Source organism: Diabrotica virgifera, chromosome 4, assembly GCF_917563875.1.
Source record: "Diabrotica virgifera virgifera chromosome 4, PGI_DIABVI_V3a".
NCBI classification, from domain to species: Eukaryota; Metazoa; Arthropoda; class Insecta; order Coleoptera; family Chrysomelidae; genus Diabrotica; species Diabrotica virgifera.
The window spans coordinates 239636807-239664235 of NC_065446.1; the positions used below are offsets into that span (position 1 = coordinate 239636807).

Genomic DNA, 27429 nt, shown 5'->3' on the forward strand with positions numbered 1-27429 from the left:
CTCGGTCCAAATAATTAATATTTGACAGATTTTTTTGATGTCCCACTTAGTACGTTTCAACGTCATTTCTACGAAAATTTTAAGGATGTTTACAAAATGAATTCTTCATTCGTAAGCTGATTTTTTCTTAAAACTAAACTATGAAACTCTGTTAAACTTCTTTTTTAGCCAGATCCCGGTTGGAAACTATGCCCATCTCTAAATTCACAGATTCAATACGTTTGTTACGCTACAGAACAATGTTGTCTTACTGGATGTTGCACTCCATTTGTTTATAAACAGTTTAAATCATGGTCTTTTTGGTAAGTAAAGATAATTCTTGTTTTTGTTTGATCCTTTAGGCATTAGGGCAGGGAGAAGGCAGAGCAAATAACAGATATAGCGATTTTGCCGTTATTCTGATGGGTTTTATGCTTTTTTTCCTCCTCGATACTTTTTTTCTTTCTGTGTTTAAGGAGTTACTAATATGTCTAGATTTCTACCTAGTTTTATTTCCTTTCCCCAGATGCTTCTCGTATTCCACTTTCCCCGTCATATTAGGTATACCTATCTGATATTAAAATGCAAAAATAACAGGCATCTTACCTAATGGTTTCTTGATTTCTCAAACTTAAGGCACTTACTATTTTCCACTGACTATTGCCAAACATGTTTAAAGCATGTTTTGCAAACCAAATGTGGAGCTCAGTATTTATCCTGGTCTCCCAAGTGGACGCCAAAATAAGCCAGATAAGCTTTTTTCACCAGATCATAAACAGGTTTTCGTTTTACATTATATTCATTATTCATCACATGTAAACAAAAAGCAATTTATGCAACCACGTCTTTTGTAAATGACTTGATCTTAATTTATTTTGTTACAAAACACTGTCGAGAATGAACACAAACTCATTCCAGAAATTCTCTTATACTTAATGACTAATGGTACAAAGAAGATGATTCAGAAGCGGCACAAGTCAAAGCAAGTGCATCACAAGATCCAGTTGTATAAAGAAAAACCTAGTGAACAAGTGTCTTTTTCTTCTTAACATGCCATACACCAAAGTGCGTAGGCGACTATCTCATTACTAAGTGTTGTTCTGAAGCTATTTCCTTGTGGAATTTTTGCAATCAACTATTCTAATTGGGAAATATGCCACAATTTAACTAAAAAAAAATAATTTTATTAACGTTTCGACGCCCAAATCGGATCTCGTTGTCAAAATACAAAATATTACTTGATTTAGCCATTGAAACGTTAATACAATTATTTTTTTTTAGTTAAATTGTGGCTTATTTCCCATTTAGAATAGTTTATCTCATTACTAAGATTCTTGGTGGCGTGAAGAAGTGTCAGTGGAGAAGAAATAAATCGGAGCGCAAACGAATGAAGCGAATATAAAAAAATATAAACTTTAGAAGAAAGAGAATTTAGGGAGAAATTATTGCCACGCTAGAAAAAGGGACGACAAAGGTTTGTAATATGTGCTAAAGAAGAATGACCTGAAACAGGATAAGTACAGAATAACTAAAACCCTCAGAAACAAGAGAAATAGCGCCAGCAGGGGACAAAGATACATATACAATTTTCTAGTATTTAGCAGCTTTTTTTATATTTATAATTCATAAGCTTCTATCGGTAAGACCTAGTTACATTTTCGTAGAGCTGCTTTTATATAGAACTACTTTTTTGAACGGTTTTTACCAATTTGAAATTTTTCTGCATCGTTATCCCATTTCTAAACCTAATTGTTTGGTTTAAACTTTGATAGATTTTTATATCTGTTTTCCTTATTTAGTTTCCCTTTTTACTTAACCTGCTCTATTCTATCGTCCCTATTCAACATTGTTAATAATAATTTAATTTTCGTGAATATTCCGCAATTTACTTATGTTCATTGTGACTGTTTTTCATTGTTTGGTCAATTCCATTAGTTTTGTATTGAGTTTAGTCGTTACGTCTTTACGGTCTTTTACGGAAAATGTCAATTTCAGAACCCCAAAAAAGATGTAAAAATGTTTGCCATTCATATCCCCAGGCTTCCCCTTAAAACCTTTCTCGTAAGGAGGGAAAACATCAATTTACCAAGAATCTGTACGCCCTAGGAAAAATGATTGAAACAAGAAATAATATAGCTGAGATGATTTTGAAAAAAAATGTTTATTAGCACTTTTTGTGTAGAATAAACCATTCTCTCAGAAACAACGCTTAGAGTGACCGGCGGTTTTGAACCCCCACCTATTGTGGATGACCAGTTAACAGAGGCAACATCCATGGATAGAGGAGTGAGACAAGGATGCACTCTGTCCCCGGTGTTATTTAACATTGTCTTCGAGAAAGCTCTGGAAGAACTAAGGAATGCCTATTAGTCAACGGAGTGCATTTAAATAATATTTGATATGCCAACGAGGCATTAGTTTTTGTAGATAGCTTGGATCAGATATTGGGACCGTGCAAGTTCGAAAAAGCGACACCTGGTTTCATAGCTCGGCAACATTTTTCGCACTTTTAATTAAATTGGCCAATCATGATCCAAAAAAATTATAAGAAGAAAAATTAATATTAAGGTTATGTTATTAAAAGGTAAACAATTGTATGTAGTAAATAACATTAATTATTAAAATGCACTACTACAAGCAAAATACAATTAATGAAATTTACTTTTATATAATAATTGCATATCATATCAATATTGTGGAGCAACATATAATTTTTCTTCTTTATTGACAGTAGATATGAAATATACGTCAATTTGACAATTTCAATTGACAATGAATTATTTAAGAAAGTTGCAAGATTTCTCCGTTATTCGCGCACGATCGTTTCTCGTATCCCCTCCAAGTACTTGTACACGGCGAATAAGTAGAGAATGTGGACTGGATGTCAATATAAAAAAAAAAACACTGTAGGGGAGAGTTGGATAAAACGGGATACCTAGCCTAGAGACCCAACTAGTGCTGCTATCAATCGGACAATGACGAAAACTTGTTCTCAGTCGTTATTTTAACATTCTCAGTTCGTTTTACCTCGATGCCATTGTTTGATGAAAAGTTGTTGTATTTAGAATTGTTTGACTCTATTTTTTGGTACTTTGTACTTTTAAGTGCGTTGCTTTCTACATTATATTACCTACATATCTAAAGATATAATTCCGGTGACTATTACATTTAATTAAGCACTCATTAACAAATATTCTCATGTGTAGTCTATCTAATTTTACTTTCACGTTTAGGCAGGAGCCATTTTTGTTTTCTATGCTGTGCCTTGGTACCAACATAAACAGCTAATGGGACCACTCTACTGAAATAAAACAACGCACAAAATCAGCGTTCGTAAAGATAAAATCTCTTTTCAGAAGTCACGATTTAGGTACTACTAAAATTCGTGCAGACCAAATTTTTATAGTTGACCATATAGCCATCCTTATTTAGAACCTATGGCGTTAGGATCCAGAGAGGGTCAGTTCTATCGTAGGGCCTTTGTAGTTTCTTTTCAAAATTCTCTAATTTTTAGTATCAAGACTATTATTATGTGTCTAAGAATATGAAAATCTTGAGTCTTGGATTGTTCAGGCTATTAGGAAAATATTTCATAAGAATCTCGCTATGGCAAATGTTATTGGTCTCTGCGAGTCTAAAGTAAGATACCCTCTTGTAACTGCAATCCCTAAATTATGCTTTTTAGTCATTCAACTGTGGCTTCATCATTCATCATCGACAGTGACATTAAGTGACCACCAAGTGAAAAATAACTCTCTGAATAGTTCTGGAGTAGTACCTATTTCTACCCTTATCGCATTTACTGCCTGTCCGTATTTTTCCATATAGGTTGTACTGGGCAGCATTTTCCTGAGACCGTACCCCCTTCGATCCTTTAAGTTTCGGTTCAATTCCTTTTAACGGAGCTTCATTCATCTCACTTAAAAGATTTGACTTGTTTTTATAATTTCTAAAACTTCTACTTTTTGATTTTAGGTTAATATTACTTATTGTTGGTGCATTCTTGTATTGTTGCTGGTGGTTTTGTAAGATACTCAAGGAAAGTCGAAAAAAACGCCAAAGGAATCTTCTGAGCAGAAATATGTTTTTAAGTACAAATTCGATAAATGGTTCTCCAAGAACACAAGGTCATATTGTCGATTTGTTCAATTGTAGGGAAAATGCTTCTTCGACAAGTAAGTCTGTATTTAATATATGCTTGTTCAATTATTGAAACCCATCTTTTGGCAGGTTAGCCTTAGAAACAATAATTGTAATCACTCAAATGATGTTCTGAAATGTTAGTTGTTTGTAAACGTCGCATTTCTCAGTTCCCATCATTTATGGTTGACTGTGCTTTTAAGCGCATTCGAGTTGTGGTTTTACCGTCGAATGCTCAGAATCCCGTGGATAGCACACATATCCAACGAACGTGTGCTGAAGACCATACAGAAAGAGCGAGAATTGATCAACGTCATAAAGATGAGAAAGGTTCAATACTTCGGTCATATATTGAGAGGACCTAAACCTAAATATCGCTTACTCCGGTTGATCATTCCGGGCAAAATCGAAGGAAAACGCTAGGTTGGAAGAAAAAACTGTCCTGGCTGCGTAACATTAAACAATGGACAGGTCGAACGGTCGAGGAATTGTTTCATATAGCTGCCGACCGAGAAACATTTCATCAGCTTGTTAATACGACGATAGCCAACGCCTGAAAACAAGCACGGCACACAGAAGAAGAAGCGCTTTTAAGTATTGTGACTTAAATGGCGTTTATTGTTAACAATAGGTTTGTTCCAACACGACGCAGAACCGTCATGTAAAAATCACGTTACTAGATAATTAATAGGTCTGGATCCCGCGTATGAAAAAAAAGTTGATTAATAGCAAGCTGAAAATTTGTTAATAGCTTAAGGGTGTCTAGTCGGATAAACTTTGATATATGGGAACACTGGAACAGGGGCAGTTTTAATTGTGGAACAGGTTAAAAATTTGGAACGGCCACACCACGAAAACGGCACATTTATTTTGTCCGACAGAACAAACTTAAACTCTTCGAATAGAGATTAAACTCTCATGCAAAAATCAGACTGCTATTTATCACCAAAGGGGAGTTTTAATGAGTGGAACATGTAGAATATGTCATATGACAGGAATTATGACAGGTGATAAATAACAGTCTGATTTTTGCATGAGAGTTTAATCTCTGTTCGGAGAGTTTAAGTCTGTTCTGTCGGACAAAATAAATGTGCCGTTTTCGTGGTGTGACCGTTCCAAATTTTTAACCTGTTCCACAATTAAAACTGCCCCTGTTCCAGTGTTCCCATATATCAAAGTTTATCCGACTAGACACCCTTAAGCTATTAACAAATTTTCAGCTTGCTATTAATCAACTTTTTTTTCATACGCGGGATCCAGACCTATAACGTTCCATGGGTTCCATGGGAACGAAATAATGCGTTCCATGGTACTGTGCAGGACGGTGATCGTTACATGGACGGTTTCTCGTTTAGTGCAGTCACTGAAGGTGGATATGAGCTATTACCTCCGATTTCGTTGAACCTCCATCGATTTGCATGAAAATTGGTGAGTGGTTAGAGGATATTTCAAGGAACAAAGGTGACATGGTGCCAACTTGCGCTTTTACCCTGGGGGTGGATGCCATCCCTCCTCGGGGGTGAAAATTATTTTATTAAAAATAACCCCACAATTCGATAGAGGGACAAATTATAAGCAAAATTTGTTATATAAATTAATTAAAATAAATCAAAACTTTTTGAGTTATTAGAGATCAAAGATTTTAATTTTTCGTGAGAAAAATGTATGTTTTTAACCAATTTTTCATAAATAACTCAAAAACTATAAGTTTTCTCAAAAAAGTTACTATTATCAAAATTTAGGCTAATAAAAAATCAAATAAACTCCTTACTCGAAAAACCTTTCAATGTTAACTAAAAGTGAGTTATAGGTAATTGAATGTATATTTCTTTCGTCGAGTACCCAAATCTAAGTATTCAAGCTTAAATACCGGGAAAATGGTGCATTTTATACCATAAACTTATTAAACATTTGTCAAAGTTCATAGAAATATCTATTAAATAAGCCCTCGAATAAGTTGATAGCATTAAAATTTATGCATCAAAAATGTTTCAAAATGCATCTTTTAAAAATTTTGCCAAAAAACATTATTGTTTTTTTGTAAATAACTCCATTAATTTTTAAGATATAAAGTTCATCTAAAAAGTAATTAAAAGTTGATTCCAAGAGCTATCAAAAAACGTCAAAATTAGTCTTTTAAACCTCTTACTTTTTTAAAAATAAAAGGTTAAATGGCCCCGGTTACATGGTTCTCGCAGCAAAATTGAAATATTAAATGTTTCTATCTCGGTTATTTTTTACTCTACGAAAACAGTATAATACTTAAAGTATTTGGAACAGAAAAAACTAAAATTTGGTTATATATAATTTTTTACGTATATTGAGTATTTTTTGAATTATTATCAAAAGAAAATAAATGGTATGATAATTTTAAAAATTCTGATTTATTTAAATTATATATTTTTTTTTTCAAAAATATGCATTCTAAACCGGTCAAAATTGTTGAAATCATTAACTATGTTAACCTAAAGAAATTCTTGTGAGGATTACTACAAATTTAAATTTTTGTGGAAATGGCGTATGTTTTATTTTTCACTTTTTCATAAAAAAATCGAAAGGATTCTCTTATTTTCATCATAACTTGCTTAATTTTGATGTTATTAACTTCTACTGGAGCTGATTTGATAGATATTCCGAAGTACTTTGACAAGTGCTTAACAAGTATATTATATAAAATGCATCGTTTTCCCGTTATGTAAGCTTGAATAGAATAGAATAGAATAGAATAGAATAGAATACTTTATTGGTATAGCTTTACAGCTGCCATCATAAAGATGGATATACACGTCAGATATACAACACAATATAGTCACAGACACATAATCAAATACCTATACAATACTTAGATTTGAGTACTCTACGAAAAAAATATACATTAAATTACCCATAACTTACTTTGAAATAACATTAGTTTCGTTCTTTAAGTAGGGAGTGTATTAAATTTTTTATTATCTTTAATTTTGGTAATAGTAGCTTTTTTACAAAAGGTTATAGTTTTTGAGTAATACGTGAAAAACCGCTTTAAAACATGCATTTTTTTAAGAAAAAATAAAATCTTTGATATTTAATAACTCAAAAAGTATTGATTTATGTTAATAACTTTATATAACAAATTTTGCTTAGAAGTTGCCACTTTATCGATGTCTTGTATTATTTTTAATAAAAAAAATTCACCCCCGAGAAGGGGTGGCATCCACCCCCAGGGTAAAAGCGCAAGTTGGCATCTTGTCACCTTTGTTCCTTGAAGTATCTTCTAACTACTCACCAATTTTCATGAAAATCGACAAAGGTTCAACGAAATCGTAGGTGAAAATCTTCAGTGACTCCACTAGTTGTGTTGGAACAAACCTAATAGATAGACCCAATATAATAATCGTGAAATCATTCAATTTTTATTTAAGGCTATGGGTACATAATTCGCAAATATTTTACGTGTATCCCTACTTTTTCTGTCTTTACACGGCAAATTACGTGTAGTAAAATTCACACTGGTGTGGATATGTAAACATTACTAGAATGTCATTCTACTTGAAAATGTCATAATTAATTTAAAGAGATGGCTTTTGAATGTTCTTGGATAACTGTTATTTTTATAATTGCAAATTATTAATTCAGTTAATAAATGTGATAATTTTTTCACTAACTATGTTTTCAGTGATTGTAATAATTTATTTGTACAACAAAAACTAATAATCAATCGAGAAAAGAGGAAAAGTGTTAAAGTGATTTTTTAATAATATGTTGTTATTTTGGAACGCTTACAATTTTGAACATCTCTAACAACAAAATACTTGGATCACAGGATATATCTGATGTATTCTCTGCTTGGATCTTTCACAAATAATACACAATAAATAACTTTTTATTAAGTTCACGTCTTAAATAAATTATTTATCAAATACACTATATATCAATAACTTTTAATCAATTTCTCAAAATATTCCCGATGCAATGTCAAATATTTAAAATTGTCACTGATTGTCAGTGTCTGACTGACAATATGTGCTGACAATATTATATTCGGTTGAGTGCGTTGTAAGACAAAGACAGATTTGGAAAATATTGTTTAAACTACTTTATTTAATGGGTTATAAGTCAAACAATCATAGTACTGAGTAAACTTATATATTTTTATAAAACTTACTAAACATCTTACATACAATAAATCATACCAGTGACAACCATGTTGACTGGCTTGAAGTTAGCCATGTCATGTCTAGCACGCAGCCCCTTGCTACGCTGTTACACAGCTATATATATTAAACACCTTCCCCCTAAGATCGATATCTATAAGGGGTCTTTATATTACGACCAACTCTCGTCTTATAACTGTTAGAAGTCTCAATATTTGGGTTGACTTTATGACTCAATGTAGGTACTGATTTTACATTTGGGCTTGGGCAACTAATGGTTTTATTAACACTATCATTTACGTTAATGTGAGTGGTATCTTTATGAACACTTTGTGACTGAATATCAGGGTACAACTCGGGTTCTAAAATGAGTTCTTTTTCAAGTGTTGTGGTGTAGGAATGTTTCATTTGGTGTGAATTCCGTCTAATAATTTTATTGTTATCTTCTTTTTTCACCCAATATGATCTAGGTTCATTGGCCTTTTCTAACACAATTGCTTTACGCCAATAATTATCTTTTGAACTTCTTATTACTACCCTATCTCCCTTTCTAAACTCTACTGGTTTTCTTCGTGCTGTCTTATCATAACGTACTTGTAATTTCTCTTTTTCTTTGCATAAATTCTTATATACTTGTTTCTGGATTGTAGGTTCTAATTTATTAGCTGTAGTTGGTAATTGTCCTCTCAGGATCCTGCTCTGTAAAATTTGAGCTGGAGATGCATCAAGATTTATTATGCAGGTATTATTATATTCCATCACCAAATCTCTAAAATCAACATTTTCCTCATTACTCTTTCTTAAAATTTGTTTGCTTATATTGACTGCTTTTTCTGCAAGTCCATTACTCTGGTGGTAATGTGGAGTGCATGTCATAATTGTAATGTCTTTTTCTCTATAATAATTTTTACATTTTACCGAAGTAAATGGTAGATTATCTGCAATTAAAATTTCTGGATATCCAAATCTACTAAAAGTATCTTGAAATGAGTTGATTACTGAACTGGAGGTTTTATCTTTTAATATTGAAATGTCCAACCAATGCGAAAAATAGTCTACAATTACTAAATATGCTTTTGAACCATACTCTAAAATGTCTGTACCAACTTTATTGAATCTTAGTCTGGGAATGTCATGAGGCATCATTGGTTCTTTAAAATTATTTGGTCTGTATTTCTCACATATCCTGCATTTTTTTATATAGTTTGTCACATCATCATTAAGTCCTGGCCAATAATATATACTCCTGGCTTTGTTTATAGTTTTACTGACTCCTATATGGCCTTTGTGAAGCAATTTTATCATGTCAAGCCTAAGTTTTTTCGGAATAATTATTTTGTCATCAATAAATGCGATGCCAGCTTCAAAATACAGTGAATCTCTTATACCATAGTACTTTTTACACACTTGAGGAACATTTTTTTCTTTTGGCCACCCATTATAATAAAAATCAAAAATTACTGCTAATGCCTCATCCTGGCTAGTAGCTAGTCTTAACTCAGATTGCTTTTCCTGGCTCATAGGTAAATGTTTACTCACTGAGTGGACCATTTCAAACATTTCTGGGTCATGTGTCTCTATATTTAAACTGGACCTAGATAGCATATCAGCAAAATGTATGTCTTTCCCAGGAACAAAATATACATTTAATCTGTACTTGAGAAGTTTAAGCCTTAAACGTTGGAGTCTAACTGATCCAATTTTGGAAATTGGCTTCTTCATAATGGAGATTATAGGTTTGTGATCTGATTGAACGTCAACATCAAAATTATAAATAAAATTGTGAAATTTTTGAGTAGCATAATAAATTGCCAATAGTTCCTTCTCAGTCTGACTATAATTTATTTCACTATCATTCATATTTCGTGATGCACAAGCTACTAATTTTAAAATAGAATCATATTTCTGGAACATACAAACACCTAAACCATTTTTAGATGCATCACATTGTAAAATAATTTTTTGATTAGGATCATAAGGGACTAACGCTGGTGATTTACAAATTATGTTCTTTAAATTATCAAAACACTTTTGATGTGACGGGAGCCACACCCATTCTACATTATTTTTAAGTAATTGACAAAGAGGTTGAATATGTTCAGCCATGTTCGGAATGTACCGTCTAACGTAATTAAATGCGCCCAAAATTCTTTGTAATTCTACTTTACTATTTGGTTTTTCAAGTTTACAAAGTGATTCCACTCTGTCAGGATCTATTTGCATCCCTTTATGTGAAAAAACTTGACCCATAAATCTGACCTCTTCTTACAATATTGAAATTTGTCCCCATTAAACTTTGCTCCTACTTCTTTAGCCCTTTCTAACACTTTTTTAACAGTTGTATCATGTTCTTCTTTTGTTGTTCCCATAACAATCGTATCATCATGACAAATCAATAAATTCTCTATACCTTTAAATTTATCTTCTACTACTTCTTGAAACAGATCTTGGGAATTTGATAATCCATATGGCAATACTTTATATCTGAAAATTCCATAAGAAGTTGCAAAACAGCATTTCCATGATGATGTCTCGTCAAGTTCTAAATGATGATACCCTTCAGAGAGATCAAATACAGAAAATATCTTTTTACCTATCATTTGTGCACAAACATCTTCCAATTTATGTACTACTCTTGGTTTGCGGACTATTTGTTTGTTTAGATCTAATGGGTCTAAGCATAAACGTAACTTACCATTTTGCTTTTCCACAATAACAATGCGGTTTATGCTTGCCCTGGGGTCAATTTCGTTAACTTTGACAATTGCCCCTCTTTTTGTCAACCTATCTAATTCATTTTTTAAATTATCTCTAATTGCGACAGGTACATTTACAGGTGGGTAACTTACTGGCTCAAATTTGTCTACTGTAGTGATCCTATGTTTACCACAAAATTTACCATGACCTCTAAAAACTTCAGGGTTAAGGTTTATAAATTTATCCCTTTCTGCTAATTCTAAAGTACCACAACTCTCAATATTGTTGATTCGTTTAACTAACCCCAAATCAATACATAATTTACCACTTAAAAGAACTCGAGTTGCCCCATTAATAATTGTAAAATCCTCGTAAACATACTTATTTTTATGTTTACAAAATAAATTTACGACACCCATTGTTTTAGCCTGAGTACCCTCAAACCCTTTCAGTACATAATGATTATCCCTAATTTTAAATTGTTTATCAATTTTCTTAAAAATTTTTAATGGAATTATACTTACATCTGCACCTGTGTCAAGTTTTACTTTAATTCTCTTGTTTTCAATTTCTATAATTTCATCCCAAATATTTTGACTACTTACATTTTGGTATACTTTATTGACATTTCCTACAAAACTATCAGCTGATCCATCACTGCTATCTTCATCTATGACATCAATATTCTTCACTCTACACGACTTTGCAAAATGGTTTAAAAGCCCACATTTCTTACATTTCTTTCCATACGCTGGACATTCTCTGGCCCCATGAGTTGATTGACATCTTTTACACTTGAATTTTTCATTGGTATTCGCTTTACTTCTAGAGTTATTATAATTTCTATGGCCCTGGTACCTATCTTTACGAACTTCTCCTATGTCTACATCTTTTCTTTCGGTATGAAATTTCAAATTTTGGTTCTTACTTTGTTCACTAGTTCTACAAAATTCGATGGCTTTTTGTAGGGTAAGTTTGTCCACTCTCAATAGAGCTTCTCTAGTAACTGGATCTCTGATGCCCATTAATATTTTGTCTCTCAGAGCTTTATCTTCGGCTGTTTGTTCTGGATCAATTTCATTATAATTACATGTTCGAATCAAATGTCTACAACTAGTAAGAAACTGCTCAAACGACTCTCCTTCTTTCTGGACCCTCATGATAAAATTGTATCTTTCAAATGATTCATTCATCCTTGGATTAACATACTTATCGATTAGTGATATCATCAAGTCATACTTGTTATTTTCGGCTTCTGGGATCTCGAATGTGGACATAATTTTGGCAGACTCAGCCCCAATTATATTTCTTAAAATTGACATTTTCATTTTATCTGCTGACTGGTCTTGTCCCGTTGCTAGTAAATAATCTTCGAAACTAGTCTTCCAGAACTTCCATTCGCTTGCAGCATTTTGATCCTGCAGGTCAAAATCTGGTGGTAATTTTACATTTATTCCCATCACTGCCATTGTAGGTTATGTATGGTACCTCGTGTGTACAAGTTGCTATAAATTTAGCTTTTCGACTGTAAACTGTAACCCAACTAGCTGTTTGACTGCGCCATGTTTAAACTACTTTATTTAATGGGTTATAAGTCAAACAATCATAGTACTGAGTAAACTTATATATTTTTATAAAACTTACTAAACATCTTACATACAATAAATCATACCAGTGCAGTGTTGCCAGGTCAAATTTATAAAAGTTACTAGATTTCACTGAAAAAAATCACTAGAATTTCACTAGATTACGCGCATGCGCAATAACGTATAATTAGGCGCAGTAACACATTTTTCGTTACTGAGCATACTCGTAACCATAGGACTTTCATAAAATTTTCAGGGGATTTCCCTATTTTTGACTTAACCAGGCCCCTGATTCTAAATCAAATTTCGACCAAAAACAAGTCGCTTTCAATATGGCGACTGTCGAAATTATTTGACACGGAGATGAATGAATGGCCAAAAGCGAGGTTAGGTTTAGTTTAGATGTGTTTTGTTTATTTCTTGCAAGGAAAACTAAATCAAAAGGTATTATAATATAGCTGGGTTTAATTGAAATTTGCTTGTTTTGAGGAATTAGATAGAATAGTATTAAATTAGAAATATAATAATTGAGAATGTCCACAACATGAATCATCAACTCAATGAAAGATGTGAGGTAATAATCTGGGAAAATTAGTAAAAAACAAGGAAAATTAATTACCACCTATTTTATTGCTGGACATGCTGAAATCAAATCTTAAGATTTCCTATATTAGTAATATAGCTGTGCAAAGTCCACAGAAAGTGTGCTATTTTGTTTATAAACAAATTAGCGCTCCGAAATCTTTTTTTTTATTATTGCTCTATAACTCCGAAAATTTTAACTTTAAACCAAAACACTCACATAAAAATTGACAGTAATTTAATTCTGCACATTGATAATTTATTCCAATTTCCTTCGACGGAAATTTTCTTCGGAAAATTCGGGTTTTCCAAACAAAATCTTTAATTTTCAACTAAAATTTGAGGGAAGTAATTATTTATCAATAATTAAATAATTTGGTGACAGTGACATAAATCTTTTTTGTTATGAGTGTCTTGAAGATATGAAAATTTGTATGTACAAAGAGGACCGGAATTAAAAGGTATCTAATGGTTCAAAGATTAAAATCCTGTTGTTTATAAAGGCTGTATGACACTATGCATTTTCTTGTATCATTTCTAATATCGTTTCTGATATGTCAAAAAAATGTATAGTGTCATACACAGATACAAGAAACGATATCAGAAACGATACAAGAATTTGTGTCAGGCACAGATTCTTGTACAATAACTGCGCCAATTTCTGCGCAAAGAGCAAAAACGTAAAACCTGCTGGTAAAACTTCTAAATGTCATAATGGCGGCTGAAAATGAGATCATATGATTTATGTCTTGATGAATTTATTTGTGTTTTGTAGGTATTATTTATAAATATTTTATTGATACTTAATATACCGTTTGGTATGGACTACTGTTCTACTAATAACCATTTCATATTGCATAATTTTTTAATAGAGGAAAATACAATAGTTCCAATTTGGATCAAACTGAAGATAATTATAATGCAAATATTTTAGCACAAATATCAAAACAAAATAAAAAACACAAATAATCAACAGTCAACGTAAAAAGTCTAGTTATTATAACATTAAAATATTTATTTTTATTTATTAAAATATTTGTTTTTAAAAGTTTATAAATTTTATAAAATCCTTAAAATCAGCTGGTAGACTGTAGACGCAGTACTACCATACCAATGTAGTAACGTGACAGGGTGACAAACAAAATTTCGACCATATCACGTGCCGAATTTCATACAGTTTTCGATACAAGAACTTGCATAGTGTCATACAGGGCACAAATGTACGTACAAGAAATGATACAAGAAAATGTATACAAGAAACGATATCAGAAACGATATTAGAAATGATACAAGAAAATGCATTGCATAGTGTCATACAGCCTTAACTCTGTCGCAAATGCCGGTCAAATTTGACCGGTTATACCTGGAATCACTCCTCGCAATTCAATTTGTTTTTCTTCGAAAAGGACACAGAAGCCGTGCTCTTTTCAACAGCGTTAACTTAATTTAATTTAATCTAATATTTTCTGAGGGGTTCTATTTGTTTATAAGCCAAAAAATTGTTTCTTTATAACATTCCTGAGACCGCTCAAATGGTCCAATTTCAATCCTGTAAGGTACGTTGAATAGGTATAGTGCTTTTTTATATGAAAATCATAGTTATTCTGGTGTATCATAATCTTTCTGGTTATTATTTCGACCGAAATTTTTTAATTAACATTTTAATTATTGCTAAACTATTGGTTAGATTGTCGCCGGTCTCCTGATATACAGAGAGGGGCTAAATTATGGAATAAATTCATTTTCTCTAAAATGGACGATTTTAGAGAAAAATCCCGAAACAGGTCGATTTTTATTTTTAAATTAAATTTCTTGGCATATATTTCAAACTAGTGACGTCATCCATCCGAGCGTGATGACGTAATTATTTTTTTAAATAGGAATATGGGTTCGTGTTGTAGCTCATTTACAAAGGCGTTCAATTCTCTATTCAGTATTATAAACATTAATATAAATATTTATACAGGGAGGCCAAAAAAAATTTTGAATTAAATTAATTGACGCAAGAAGAAGAATGCATGTAATTTATTTAACTCAAAATACATTCTATTGCTGTCAGAAAATAGAAAAAAATGTTTATTTTGCAAATAAACATTGCTTTTAGCTTAAATTAAAAGTTCAAACTGCCAATAGGTAGGAGGGAGGCTGTTTGTGATTTAATTTAAGCGAAAAGAAATGTTTATTTGTGAAATAAACCTTTTTTTTTCTATTTTCTGACAGCAGTACAATGTATTTTGAGTTAAATAAATTACATACATTCTTCTTTTTGCGCCAATTAATTTAATTCAAAATTTTTTTTTGGCAACCCTGTATAAATACCTAATGATATTAATGTTTATATTACTGAATAGAGAATTAAACGCCCTTTCAAATGACCTACCACACGACCCCTATTCCCATTAACAAAATTATCGATTACGTCATCACGCTCAGATGGATGACGTCACTAGTATGAAATATATGCCAAAAAATTGTAATTTAAAAATAAAAATCGACCTCTTTCGGGATTTTGCTCCAAATTCGTCCGTTTTAAAGAAATGAATTTATTCCATAATTTAGCCCCTCTGTATAATCTACTATAATAAATCTTTCATGTCTTCAATTATTTAATTATTGATAAATAATTAGGTACTTCCCTAAAATTTTAATTGAAAATGGCAGATTTTTTGGGAAAACTCGGATTTTCTGAGTAAAATTTTTGTTGAAGGAAATCGGAAAAAAAATAACTTTGTGCAGAACTAAATTACGGTGAATTTTTATTTGAGTGTTTTTGGCTCAAAGGAAAAATTATAGTAGTTACAGACCACTAATTGAAAAAAAAAGAAGATTTAGGAGTGCTAATTTGTTTATAAATAAAATAACACACTTTCTTCGGACTTGTCATACCCCATATTACTAATATATGCAATCTTAAGATTCGATTTTAGCAATAAAATAGCTGGTAAATAATTTTTCCCAAAAATGGTATTTTTTCGATAATTTTCCCAGACTATCAACAAAATCCAAGAAACCGAAGCGCCAACCCAAATTTTGAGCAGTCTCAACATGATAAGGTTAATATCCCCAGTTGCTGTCATGGCGGTGTCGAAATGAATTAGAATCAGGGCCCAGGGCCCTGATTCTAATTCATTTCGACAGTCGCAATTTCATTTCGACACCGCCATGACAGCCGGAGAGTATAGCGATTCTTGGGGATATTAACCTTATCATGTTGAGACTGCTCAGAATTTGGGTTGGCGCTTCGGTTTCTTGGATTTTGTTGATAGTCTGGGAAAATTATCGAAAAAATACCATTTTTGGGAAAAATTATTTACCAGCTATTTTATTGCTAAAATCGAATCTTAAGATTGCATATATTAGTAATATGGGGTATGACAAGTCCGCAGAAAGTGTGTTATTTTATTTATAAACAAATTAGCACTCCTAAATCTTCTTTTTTTTTTCAATTAGTGGTCTGTAACTCCTATAATTTTTCCTTTGAGCCAAAAACACTCAAATAAAAATTCACCGTAATTTAGTTCTGCACAAAGTTATTTTTTTTCCGATTTCCTTCAACAAAAATTTTACTCAGAAAATCCGAGTTTTCCCAAAAAATCTGCCATTTTCAATTAAAATTTTAGGGAAGTACCTAATTATTTATCAATAATTAAATAATTGAAGACATGAAAGATTTATTATAGTAGATTATACAGAGGGGCTAAATTATGGAATAAATTCATTTCTTTAAAACGGACGATTTTGGAGCAAAATCCCGAAAGAGGTCGATTTTTATTTTTAAATTACAATTTTTTGGCATATATTTCATACTAGTGACGTCATCCATCTGAGCGTGATGACGTAATCGATAATTTTGTTAATGGGAATAGGGGTCGTGTGGTAGGTCATTTGAAAGGGCGTTTAATTCTCTATTCAGTAATATAAACATTAATATCATTAGGTATTTATACAGGGTTGCCAAAAAAAATTTTGAATTAAATTAATTGGCGCAAAAAGAAGAATGTATGTAATTTATTTAACTCAAAATACATTGTACTGCTGTCAGAAAATAGAAAAAAAGGTTTATTTCACAAATAAACATTTCTTTTCGCTTAAATTAAATCACAAACAGCCTCCCTCCTACCTATTGGCAGTTTGAACTTTTAATTTAAGCTAAAAGCAATGTTTATTTGCAAAATCAACATTTTTTTCTATTTTCTGACAGCAATAGAATGTATTTTGAGTTAAATAAATTACATGCATTCTTCTTCTTGCGTCAATTAATTTAATTCAAAATTTTTTTTGGCCTCCCTGTATAAATAATGATATTAATGTTTATAATACTGAATAGAGCATTGAACGCCTTTGTAAATGAGCTACAACACGAACCTATATTCCTATTTAAAAAAATAATTACGTCATCACGCTCGGATGGATGACGTCACTAGTGTGAAATATATGCCAAGAAATTTAATTTAAAAATAAAAATCGACCTGTTTCGGGATTTTTCTCTAAAATCGTCCATTTTAGAGAAAATGAATTTATTCCATAATTTAGCCCCTCTCTGTATATCAGGAGACCGGCGACAATCTAACCAATAGTTTAGCAATAATTAAAATTGGCGAAATTGGACCATTTGAGCGGTCTCAGGAATGTTATAAAGAAACAATTTTTTGGCTTATAAACAAATAGAACCCCTCAGAAAATATTAGATTAAATTAAATTAAGTTAACGCTGTTGAAAAGAGCACGGCTTCTGTGTCCTTTTCGAAGAAAAACAAATTGAATTGCGAGTGATTCCAGGTATAACCGGTCAAATTTGACCGGCATTTGCGACAGAGTTATAAACAACAGGATTTTAATCTTTGAACCATTAGATACCTTTTAATTCCGGTCCTCTTTGTACATACAAATTTTCATATCTTCAAGACACTCATAACAAAAAAGATTTATGTCACTGTCACCAAATTATTTAATTATTGATAAATAATTACTTCCCTCAAATTTTAGTTGAAAATTAAAGATTTTGTTTGGAAAACCCGAATTTTCCGAAGAAAATTTCCGTCGAAGGAAATTGGAATAAATTATCAATGTGCAGAATTAAATTACTGTCAATTTTTATGTGAGTGTTTTGGTTTAAAGTTAAAATTTTCGGAGTTATAGAGCAATAATAAAAAAAAAAGATTTCGGAGTGCTAATTTGTTTATAAACAAAATAGCACACTTTCTGTGGACTTTGCACAGCTATATTACTAATATAGGAAATCTTAAGATTTGATTTCAGCATGTCCAGCAATAAAATAGCTGGTAATTAATTTTCCTTGTTTTTTACTAATTTTCCCAGATTATTACCTCACATCTTTCATTGAGTTGATGATTCATGTTGTGGACATTCTCAATTATTATATTTCTAATTTAATACTATTCTATCTAATTCCTCAAAACAAGCAAATTTCAATTAAACCCAGCTATATTATAATACCTTTTGATTTAGTTTTCCTTGCAAGAAATAAACAAAACACATCTAAACTAAACCTAACCTCGCTTTTGGCCATTCATTCATCTCCGTCACAGCATAATAAACGAAACGTTTTACGTTTGCGTTTTCTATGCTGTGTCTCCGTGTCAAATAATTTCGACAGTCGCCATATTGAAAGCGACTTGTTTTTGGTCGAAATTTGATTTAGAATCAGGGCCCAGGTTCGTTAAAACGCAAAAAGACCTTACAAAGTAAGGTTACCTATTTATTCATCTCGTTGAAATAGATAAGACAAACATGATTTTCTTATTAGTTGGGCTAATGGATTGTCAAAGAAAACCGCACAACTATTATCTTTTATTTATGTCCTTCTCTTGACCATAGATAAATAATATAGTATTACCGGATAGATAGGCAACTCACTGTAAAAATTTGGTTCCTTTCGCCACATGCGACCGTAGTGTTAACTAATCACCATTTGGCGGGAAATTTAAATGGACAAGCATTAATTTCATCCGTTCAGCGCCTCTTGCGGGCCCTTTTGTTACTAATTAAAATATCTTCTTATTTTACGAGAAATAATCTCACCTATATTATTAAAATAAAATACCAGAACTTACAAAGCTTGTTAAAGTATTTTATTTAAATAATATCTAAGTACTACTTATAACTTATTCGGAATTCCCAAGTTACAAAATGTATATGTTATTTTTGCTGTCAAATTTAGTAAGGAAAAGGGATATAAAAAAAGTTAGACAATGTTTTTGTAAATATAGGTACCTACGTGTATTTATTTGTTGTTTCGTTTCAGATAAAACAGTTATAAACTAATTACTATTTACCTATCTATGCATTTTTCTAACTTTTCTATGATTTGTACACAACCGTACACAACAATAATAAACCATGTTCAGTTTTTTATTAACACAACACAAAACTTCTTTCGTTTCGTAACTAAAACAAAACTACACTTTATCAACGAAGGATAAGGAACCAACTTAAATTGAAATTACTAAGAACAAATCGTTAAAGATAATACAATAAAAACTGTAAACTAATGGAAAATTATTTCCACTAACTTTCATTGTTATTACTTTTGACAGAATTGACATTGCCGAGTTAAGCCTCGTTTGATTATTTTATTTGTGACATTCAGATATGGCGTTAACATAAATGATTGGTTAAAGTCTTCGTGAGCGAGATAGGCTGTCATTTCTCTTTATTAGCTGACCGTAGTGAAAGTGATGGGGGAAATTCCCCAGTTTGTTCATATAAGATTCCAGGGCATGCTCTTGACACTTGAAACTCTTTGAGTTGAGGAGAGTGTCATCATCGTGAATTGACTCATCACAGTCACAGTGTTGCCAGGTCAAATTTATAAAAGTTACTAGATTTTACTGAAAAAAATCACTAGAATTTCACTAGATTACGCGCATGCGCAATAACATATAATTATGCGTAGTAGGGATAGGGCTTTCCTAAAATTTTCAGGGGATCTCCCTATTTTTGAATTATCCAGGTTAAAACGCAAAAAGACCTTACAATTATGCTGAAGTAATTATTCCAAACAACCATAATAGGCCTGGATCCCGCGTACCAAAAAAAAGTTGATTAATAGCAAGCTGAAAATTTGTTAATAGCTTAATTAACGGTGTCTAGTCGGACAAACTTTGATGTACGGGAACACTGGAATAGGAGAATTTTTAATTGTAGAACAGTTTAAAAATTTGGAACGTCAGAGTAAGAAAACACTCCAGGTATTTTATCGGACAGAACTTCCAATTATTGATTTGAAACTCTCATGCAAAAATCAGACTGCTATTTATCACCAATATAATTCCTGTCATTTGACATGTTCTTCGTGTTTTATTAAAATTAAAATGCCCAGTTGGTGATAATACCGCAGCCTGATTTTTGCATGAGAGTTTAATGGATAAGAAATCAATTTTAAGTTCTGACCGACAAAATACATGGAACGTTTTCGTAATTTGACGTTCCAAATTTTTAAGCTGTTCCACAATTAAAACTTCCCCTGTTCCAGTGTTCTCATACATCAAAGTTTATCCGATAGTCTGTCCAAAGTTATTAACAAATTTTCAGCTTGCTATTAATCAACTTTTTTTTGGTATGCGAGATCCAGGCCTATAATTCAAATTTAATTGATAAATAAAGAGCTTGCTAAAGTGATTTTTATCAAGGTCAGCCATTATGATGAAACATTTTATTTTGGAGAATTAGCGGGAATCGGTAACTAGGAAATCATGCATAAGATCATAATATTTATTAAGAGTTCACTTTTCATCTGGTTGAAATAGATACCACAAACGTGATTCCCTTATAGTTAGGTATGGATTAAGTTCACAGTAAAAGAAAGCCGCACAACCATTATTTTTTATTTATGTAATTTTTCTTCTCTTGACACTTGAAACTATTGAGTTGAGGAGAGTGTCGTAATCGTGAATTGACTCATCACTTTTAAGGACTGTCATGTTTATGTTAATTTAGGTATGCTATGATTAGGTACTAAATTGCCATCACAAATTTTCGGGGATTTTTCTCTCTTTGCAAAGTAATTTTTAAACAATACAGGGAAGTATTAAATGAATTTTAATACAAACGTATTAAAAATAATACTACTGAAAATATATTTTTTTTTGTTACAATGTAGCAAAAATATTCATTATAATGGAAATTTCCAAAAATCGCTAGAATTGGGTCTTTTTTGAAAAGTTATCACTATTTCACTAGATTGTTAAAAAATCACTAGATCTAGTGAAATTTCACTAGACCTGGTAACACTGCACAGTCATCACTTTTTAAGGATTGCCATGTTTATGTTAACGTTATGGTATGTTATGACTAGGTATTAAATTGCCATCACAAATTTCTGGAGATTTTTCTTTGTTTGCAAAGAAATTTTTAAACAATACAGGGAAGTATTAAATTAATTTTAATACAAACGTATTAAAAATACTACTGAAAATATTTTTTTTTGGTATAATGTAGTAAAAATATTCAATATAATGGAAATTTCCAAAAAATCACTAGAATTGTGCCTATTTAGAAATGTTATCACTATTTCACTAGATTCTTAAAAAATCACTAGATCTAGTGAAATTTCACTAGACCTGGTAACACTGTACCAGTGACAACCATGTTGACTGGCTTGAAGTTAGCCATGTCATGTCTAGCACGCAGCCCCTTGCTACGCTGTTACACAGCTATATATATTAAACAAATATTACCACGGCATTGTGTTCATTTTTTTCAAATCCTGAAAAAACCAATAAATATTTTTGAAAAATTTAAACGCAGAATGAAAGACTAAATTATACCGAGGGCCGAAAGTCCCTTAGAATAAATAAAAAGTTTATTTTGAATGAGATATTTGAATTTAAAAATCACACTAAATTTTCTCTTAGTTTTTTCACCCCTGTAACTTATTAAAATAAACATTGTAGAAGTTCTCAGGGACTTTCGGCCCTCGCTAATAACGTAATCTTTCATTCTGCGTTTAAATTTTTCCAAAATACTTATTAGTTTTCTCAGGATTTGAAAAAAATGAATCCCCATTTGAATAGCATTGCAGCCGAAAATACGTTCCGATCCTCTTAAGAGTAGAAGTTCATACCAGAATGATAAGGAACGACAAGGTAGGTACAGTTATGATCACTGAATAGTTTACACCTTAATTTTTATATTGTAATACTGTAAAATTGCAGTGCCGTACGGATTTGATAGATGTCGAAAAGTCAAAAAGTTTCAAAAAGCCAATGCTTGTCAAAAAATTTGTGAGAGTTGAAAAATAAAATAAAACGATATCAAATTCCTCCAAAATGGTTAGTTAGAATGAATTTGAATGATGCGCAAAAAGCAAAAGCAATTGCCAAACTTGAAAAACGTTGGTCACTAAGGCAAGTTGCTGCAGATTTGAACGTGAACCATATGTGCATATGCAATCAAAGAGGCGGTTCAAGAGGGCAGAAGATCTCCACAGATCAACAGGATGGGATGTTAGTACACTATTTGAGAGAATCTCCTTTGGCTACAGCTCGAAGAGACATCGTCTCCGGGCAATATTTGCACGGCACGTAGAAGAGTTCAAGCAAGTGGACTGATAAATTGTGCAGCTGCAAGGAAACCTTTTTTGACTGAGGATCACAAGAGGAGACGAGTTGCATTTTGTAATGAATTCATAAACCGCGAAGACAACTTTTGGTCTAGGGTTGCATTTTCCGATGAAAAAGTATTTCAGTCATATATCACTGGTCGAGTAAGAGTTTATAGGCCGAGAAATCATAGGTATGATGAACAATATTTGCATCATTTAAAAAAATAGTGGAGGATTCTAGATCAACGTATGGGGGATGGATAAGTGCTGAAGACCCGGGCGTTTATTGTCATATAGGAAAAAAATTAACATTGTTACATTACAAACATATTCTGGAGAACACAATGTTGTCATCAGTGATCCAGAGATTCCCAACAATGACTTCATCTTCCAACATGACAATTGCCCGGTGCATATGAGTAAAATTGTTCGAGAATGGCTGGAAGTTCCATGTTAATGTTCTTCCGTGGCCTTCCCGGAGTGTAGACTTTAACCCCGCCGAAAATGTGTGGGCAGAGTTAACAAAGAAACTGAATGAAAGAAACCTTATACCACGGAATTGAATTAAAATATGGGAAGCAATTGAGCAGGCATGGGAAGAGCTAGTTGACTAAAACATGGGGATTGGTGCTATCTATGAACAGAAGACTGCAAAGTTTTATTGACCATAATGGGTCTTCCACCAAATATTAATTATTGTTTATATCATTATTTAATATAAAATAGATTTAAAATGTATGTTTTAAAACCAGGCTTCCTTATTTTCTTTATTAACACCATAATCCATTGTATTCAAAAAAACTTCTTTCTATACTTTCCATTTTGTTAAATTTTGTAAAATAACTTTATATTATTTTGATTTTTAATTTTAATCAACCTATACTAGGTACACCGCTGGTAACGTCACTTTGACGTAAAAGATGCATTTACACGAGGTAAAAATTAAAAAAAATCTGCTCCTAGATACGTAAGCCTGTAAACTATTCAATGACCGTAACTGTACATTGTAGAACTGCATCAACAGGAAGGAATGTGGCAAGTTAGAAAGCATTGATTAGAGAAATACATAGTATCGTACACAAATTTGATTACAGCCAAGTTGTGCTCAATGGGTTCCTCACCTTTTATCAGAGAGCCAAAAAGCTTGCGAATGGGTTTATCTTTGTGACATCTCACATAATTCAAGCAAAACGGTAATAACTGTTTCATCAATAATTGCTGGCGACGAATTTTGGTGTCATTATTTTGAACTATCCAGTAAGCTGTCATTGATACAACAAAAACACCCAAATTTTCCGCTAAAAAACAACTACAACCTTCTGCAAGCAACGTCAAATTAAAGTGCATGAAAGCTCCCATGTGGTGTCATTATTTCTCATGCTGTACAATGCTCAACCTTATGTTGCCTTAAGTATTGAATGAACATCTACAATGAAATGGATGGAGGCTATTAATAGAGCATCCACCCTATTGTTACGATTTACTTCCTTGCAATTTTCACATTTTGGGCCACTGATAAATTAAAAAGGTGTTAAAAAAAATTAAAGCACTCATGGGAGTGCCGACAGAAGTGAAAACTTCTTATAAAGTATATAAATTACAAGCTCAAAGCTTTTCCACATCCAAAAAGAAGTGCTATACCTATATTATATAAGCGTTGCGTACGTTCTATGCTATTTATGTATACATATACATAACATATATTATGTACGTACGAAACTTATTTCGGTAAAGTGACGACGGTCGCAAACTCAATACTTTTTTCCTATCTAAAAAGTGCACAACGTCCCTAGAGAAGTTTTCACTTTAAAAATTTATTTCGTCAAACAATGACGGTCGCTAATTTAATACTTTTTCCCCATCTAAAAAGTGCACAACGTCTCTAAGAAGTTTTCATTTGAAAAATTTATTTCGCCGAATCGATGACGTTCGCTAATACAACAACACTTATTCCCCATCTAAAAAGTATATAAGCTCCCTAAAAAAGTTTTCGCTTCAAAAATTTATTTCGTCGAAGCAATGACGGTCGCTAATTCAACACCTCTTTCCCATCTAAAAAGTGCACAACGTCCCTAAGGCCCTAAGGAAGTTTTCATTTGAAAAATTTATTTCGCCGAAGCGATGACGGTCGCTAATTCAACACTTTTCTCCATCTAAAAGTGTATTATAACGTCCCTAAAAAAGGTTTCGCTTCAAAAATTTATTTCGTCGAAGCAATGACGGTCGCGATGGCGGTCGATAATTCAATATTTTTCTCCATCTAAAAAGGGCACAACGTCCATAAAGAAGATTTCACTTCAAAAATTTATTTCGTCGAAGCAATGACGGTCGCTAATTTAATACTTTTTTCCCATCGAAAAAGTGCAACACGTCCCTAAAGAAGTTTTCACTTCAAAAATTTATTTCAAATGACGGTCGCTAATTCAACACTTTTCCCCATCTTAAAAGTGCACAACGTCCGTAAAAAAGTTTTCACTTCAAAAATTTATTTCGTCGAACAAATACCGGTCGCTAATTTACTTAATACTTTTTCCCCATCTAAAAACCCCACAACGTCCCTAAATAACTTTTCACTTCAAAAATTTATTTCGCTGAAGTGATGACGCTCGCTAATTCAATACTTTTTCCCCATCTAAAAGTGCACAACGTCGCTAAAGAAGTTTTCACTTCAAAAATTTACTTCGCAGAAGCAATGGCGGTCGCTAATTCAACACTTTTTCCCCATCTAAAAAGTGCACACCGTCCCTAAAAAAGTTTTCACTTCAAAAATTTATTTCGCCAAGGCGATGACGGTCGCTAATTCAATACTTTTTCCCTATCCAAAAATCAAACAACGTCCCTAAAGAAGTTTTCACTTTCATTTTCAGTCGGACCAAGAAATACAAAACAGCCACAAGAATTTTTGAATCAGGGTGCATAGTAAAATAATGGGGTACTTATGTGCCATAATTGTAGTGGTAATTAATTGTAGATCTAGGTGCCAATCATTTGTTTCTGAGCCAAAGATTTTTTTTTTGTAAGCATTTATTAACAATCAAGATGGGTTTCAATTGAACAAGCCGGGTATAATCAAGATCATTTGGAATTTATTTCGTTTTTATCTATTTTGCAGAACTTTCAAAAAGTGGAGATGCTCCACCGAAGTACCGAGATGCGTTAAAGATGCCAAGAAGACAAGATACCCAAACCGTTGAAATTCACTGCGATAACCAACTGACTTCGGTTGAAAACAACACTGAAACCACGGCCAGTACGAGTGGAGATCCTCCTACATATGAAGATGCCAAAAAGTACCAGAATGAGAAGATTTGAGTAACTGTATATTAATGAAGTTACATAAAATATGTACATACAATTTATACATTATCCTTATACAATTATATGATTACTCAAATATGTTTTAATCCATGTAATTTACAGTAACTTTTTCTTTTTCTTCAATTTGCCATTTCTTAGAATGTGGCCTTAGAAGTGTCAAACTTTTTTGTGAGCAATTAGAAAAACAGATTGCTACTTTAAGAACTTATTTTTGGATGCAGGCTGAGACATTTGCTCTACATCGAGTGATTTGCGCAGTAGATGACACTTATTATTCTTGAGGTGCTGTCTTCTGTCAAAGGTTCGTGATCATTATGATTAGTTGAACTTTGTTCACTGCTGCTCTAAAAAGTTGACTATATAATACGACTTTGGTAATTTCGTGGCTAGGCGGAAATTACCAAGGTGGACGACCGTGGCTCAGCGGCAAAGTACTGGCTTCATAAGCTAGAGCGCACGAGTTCGATTGTCAGCACCAACAACGACATTTTCATTGTGCTTGTGTTGGGTATTGTTTCTGATGCATATGTCATAATTTGTCTCACACTGGTTTTATAAATTCTTGACTTCATCTCATTGTTAATGTGTAGATTTTGCCATACACTGTTGTTAAGAATATGCTTTTAGTACTTGATTAGTACTTATATAAAATGTTTTCTAGGATTTTCTTATATCATGCTCATGCAAGTTGGGGCATTAAAATAACAAGTAATATAAATATATATTTTATTTTATAATAAAATGTACAAAATGCAATTTTTTGCACCTATTTGATCACATTACATTTCTAAAATTGAGCAATGGATAGTCTCGTTGGTCTTTTTATACATTTTTTATTTCCTTTTACATTCAACAATATCGTTATTTACAAATAACAAAGTTACAATAGGTATACATATCGCCAAAATCTTTTACTAAACATCTATTTTGGCTAATTTCGGCTGATATAGAATGTCATAATTGGGTTAACGTCACAAAATGGACTAAACTTCACCACAATCCACCGTGTCTGTCCGTATCTAGAGGGTGGAACGCACTTATGGAATAAAATTATTTGTGTCCTTGTTTTAAAAAATTATAAAAACGCTGACCCCCCATCAATTTTTATATAAATGTGCCCTTTTTAAACATGTATTTAAATATACAGGGTGATTTATGTAAGTCTAGGATAGTCCATAAACTTTATTTTTAATGTAACACCCTGTAAATTTTTATATTTTTATTATATGATGTAAGGTGTATTATGAAGTATACATGGTGAAAGTTTTTTTTTTTTTTTTTTTTTTTTTATTTAGCTTAAATGCCTCGACAGCTAAGGCCATTGGCATGGTACAGTTAATTTAAACAATTATTACAGATTACAAGATAACAAAAATTTTTAATAGTACAAAAAAATAACAATTAGATATTACTTAGCTATTAAACTTTAT

The 27429-nt window shown here is 32.1% G+C and overlaps 1 protein-coding gene across 1 annotated transcript; it reads left to right on the plus strand.

The window, feature by feature from the left end:
• On the plus strand, positions 1–26075 carry LOC114327174 (uncharacterized). Its single transcript, XM_028275711.2, has 4 exons — positions 1–111; positions 169–302; positions 3955–4154; positions 25794–26075. The coding sequence occupies exons 1-4, from the start codon at positions 97–99 to the stop codon at positions 25991–25993; spliced, it is 549 nt and encodes a 182-aa protein (XP_028131512.1). The 5' UTR covers positions 1–96; the 3' UTR covers positions 25994–26075.
• Positions 26076–27429: the final 1354 nt, after the last annotated feature.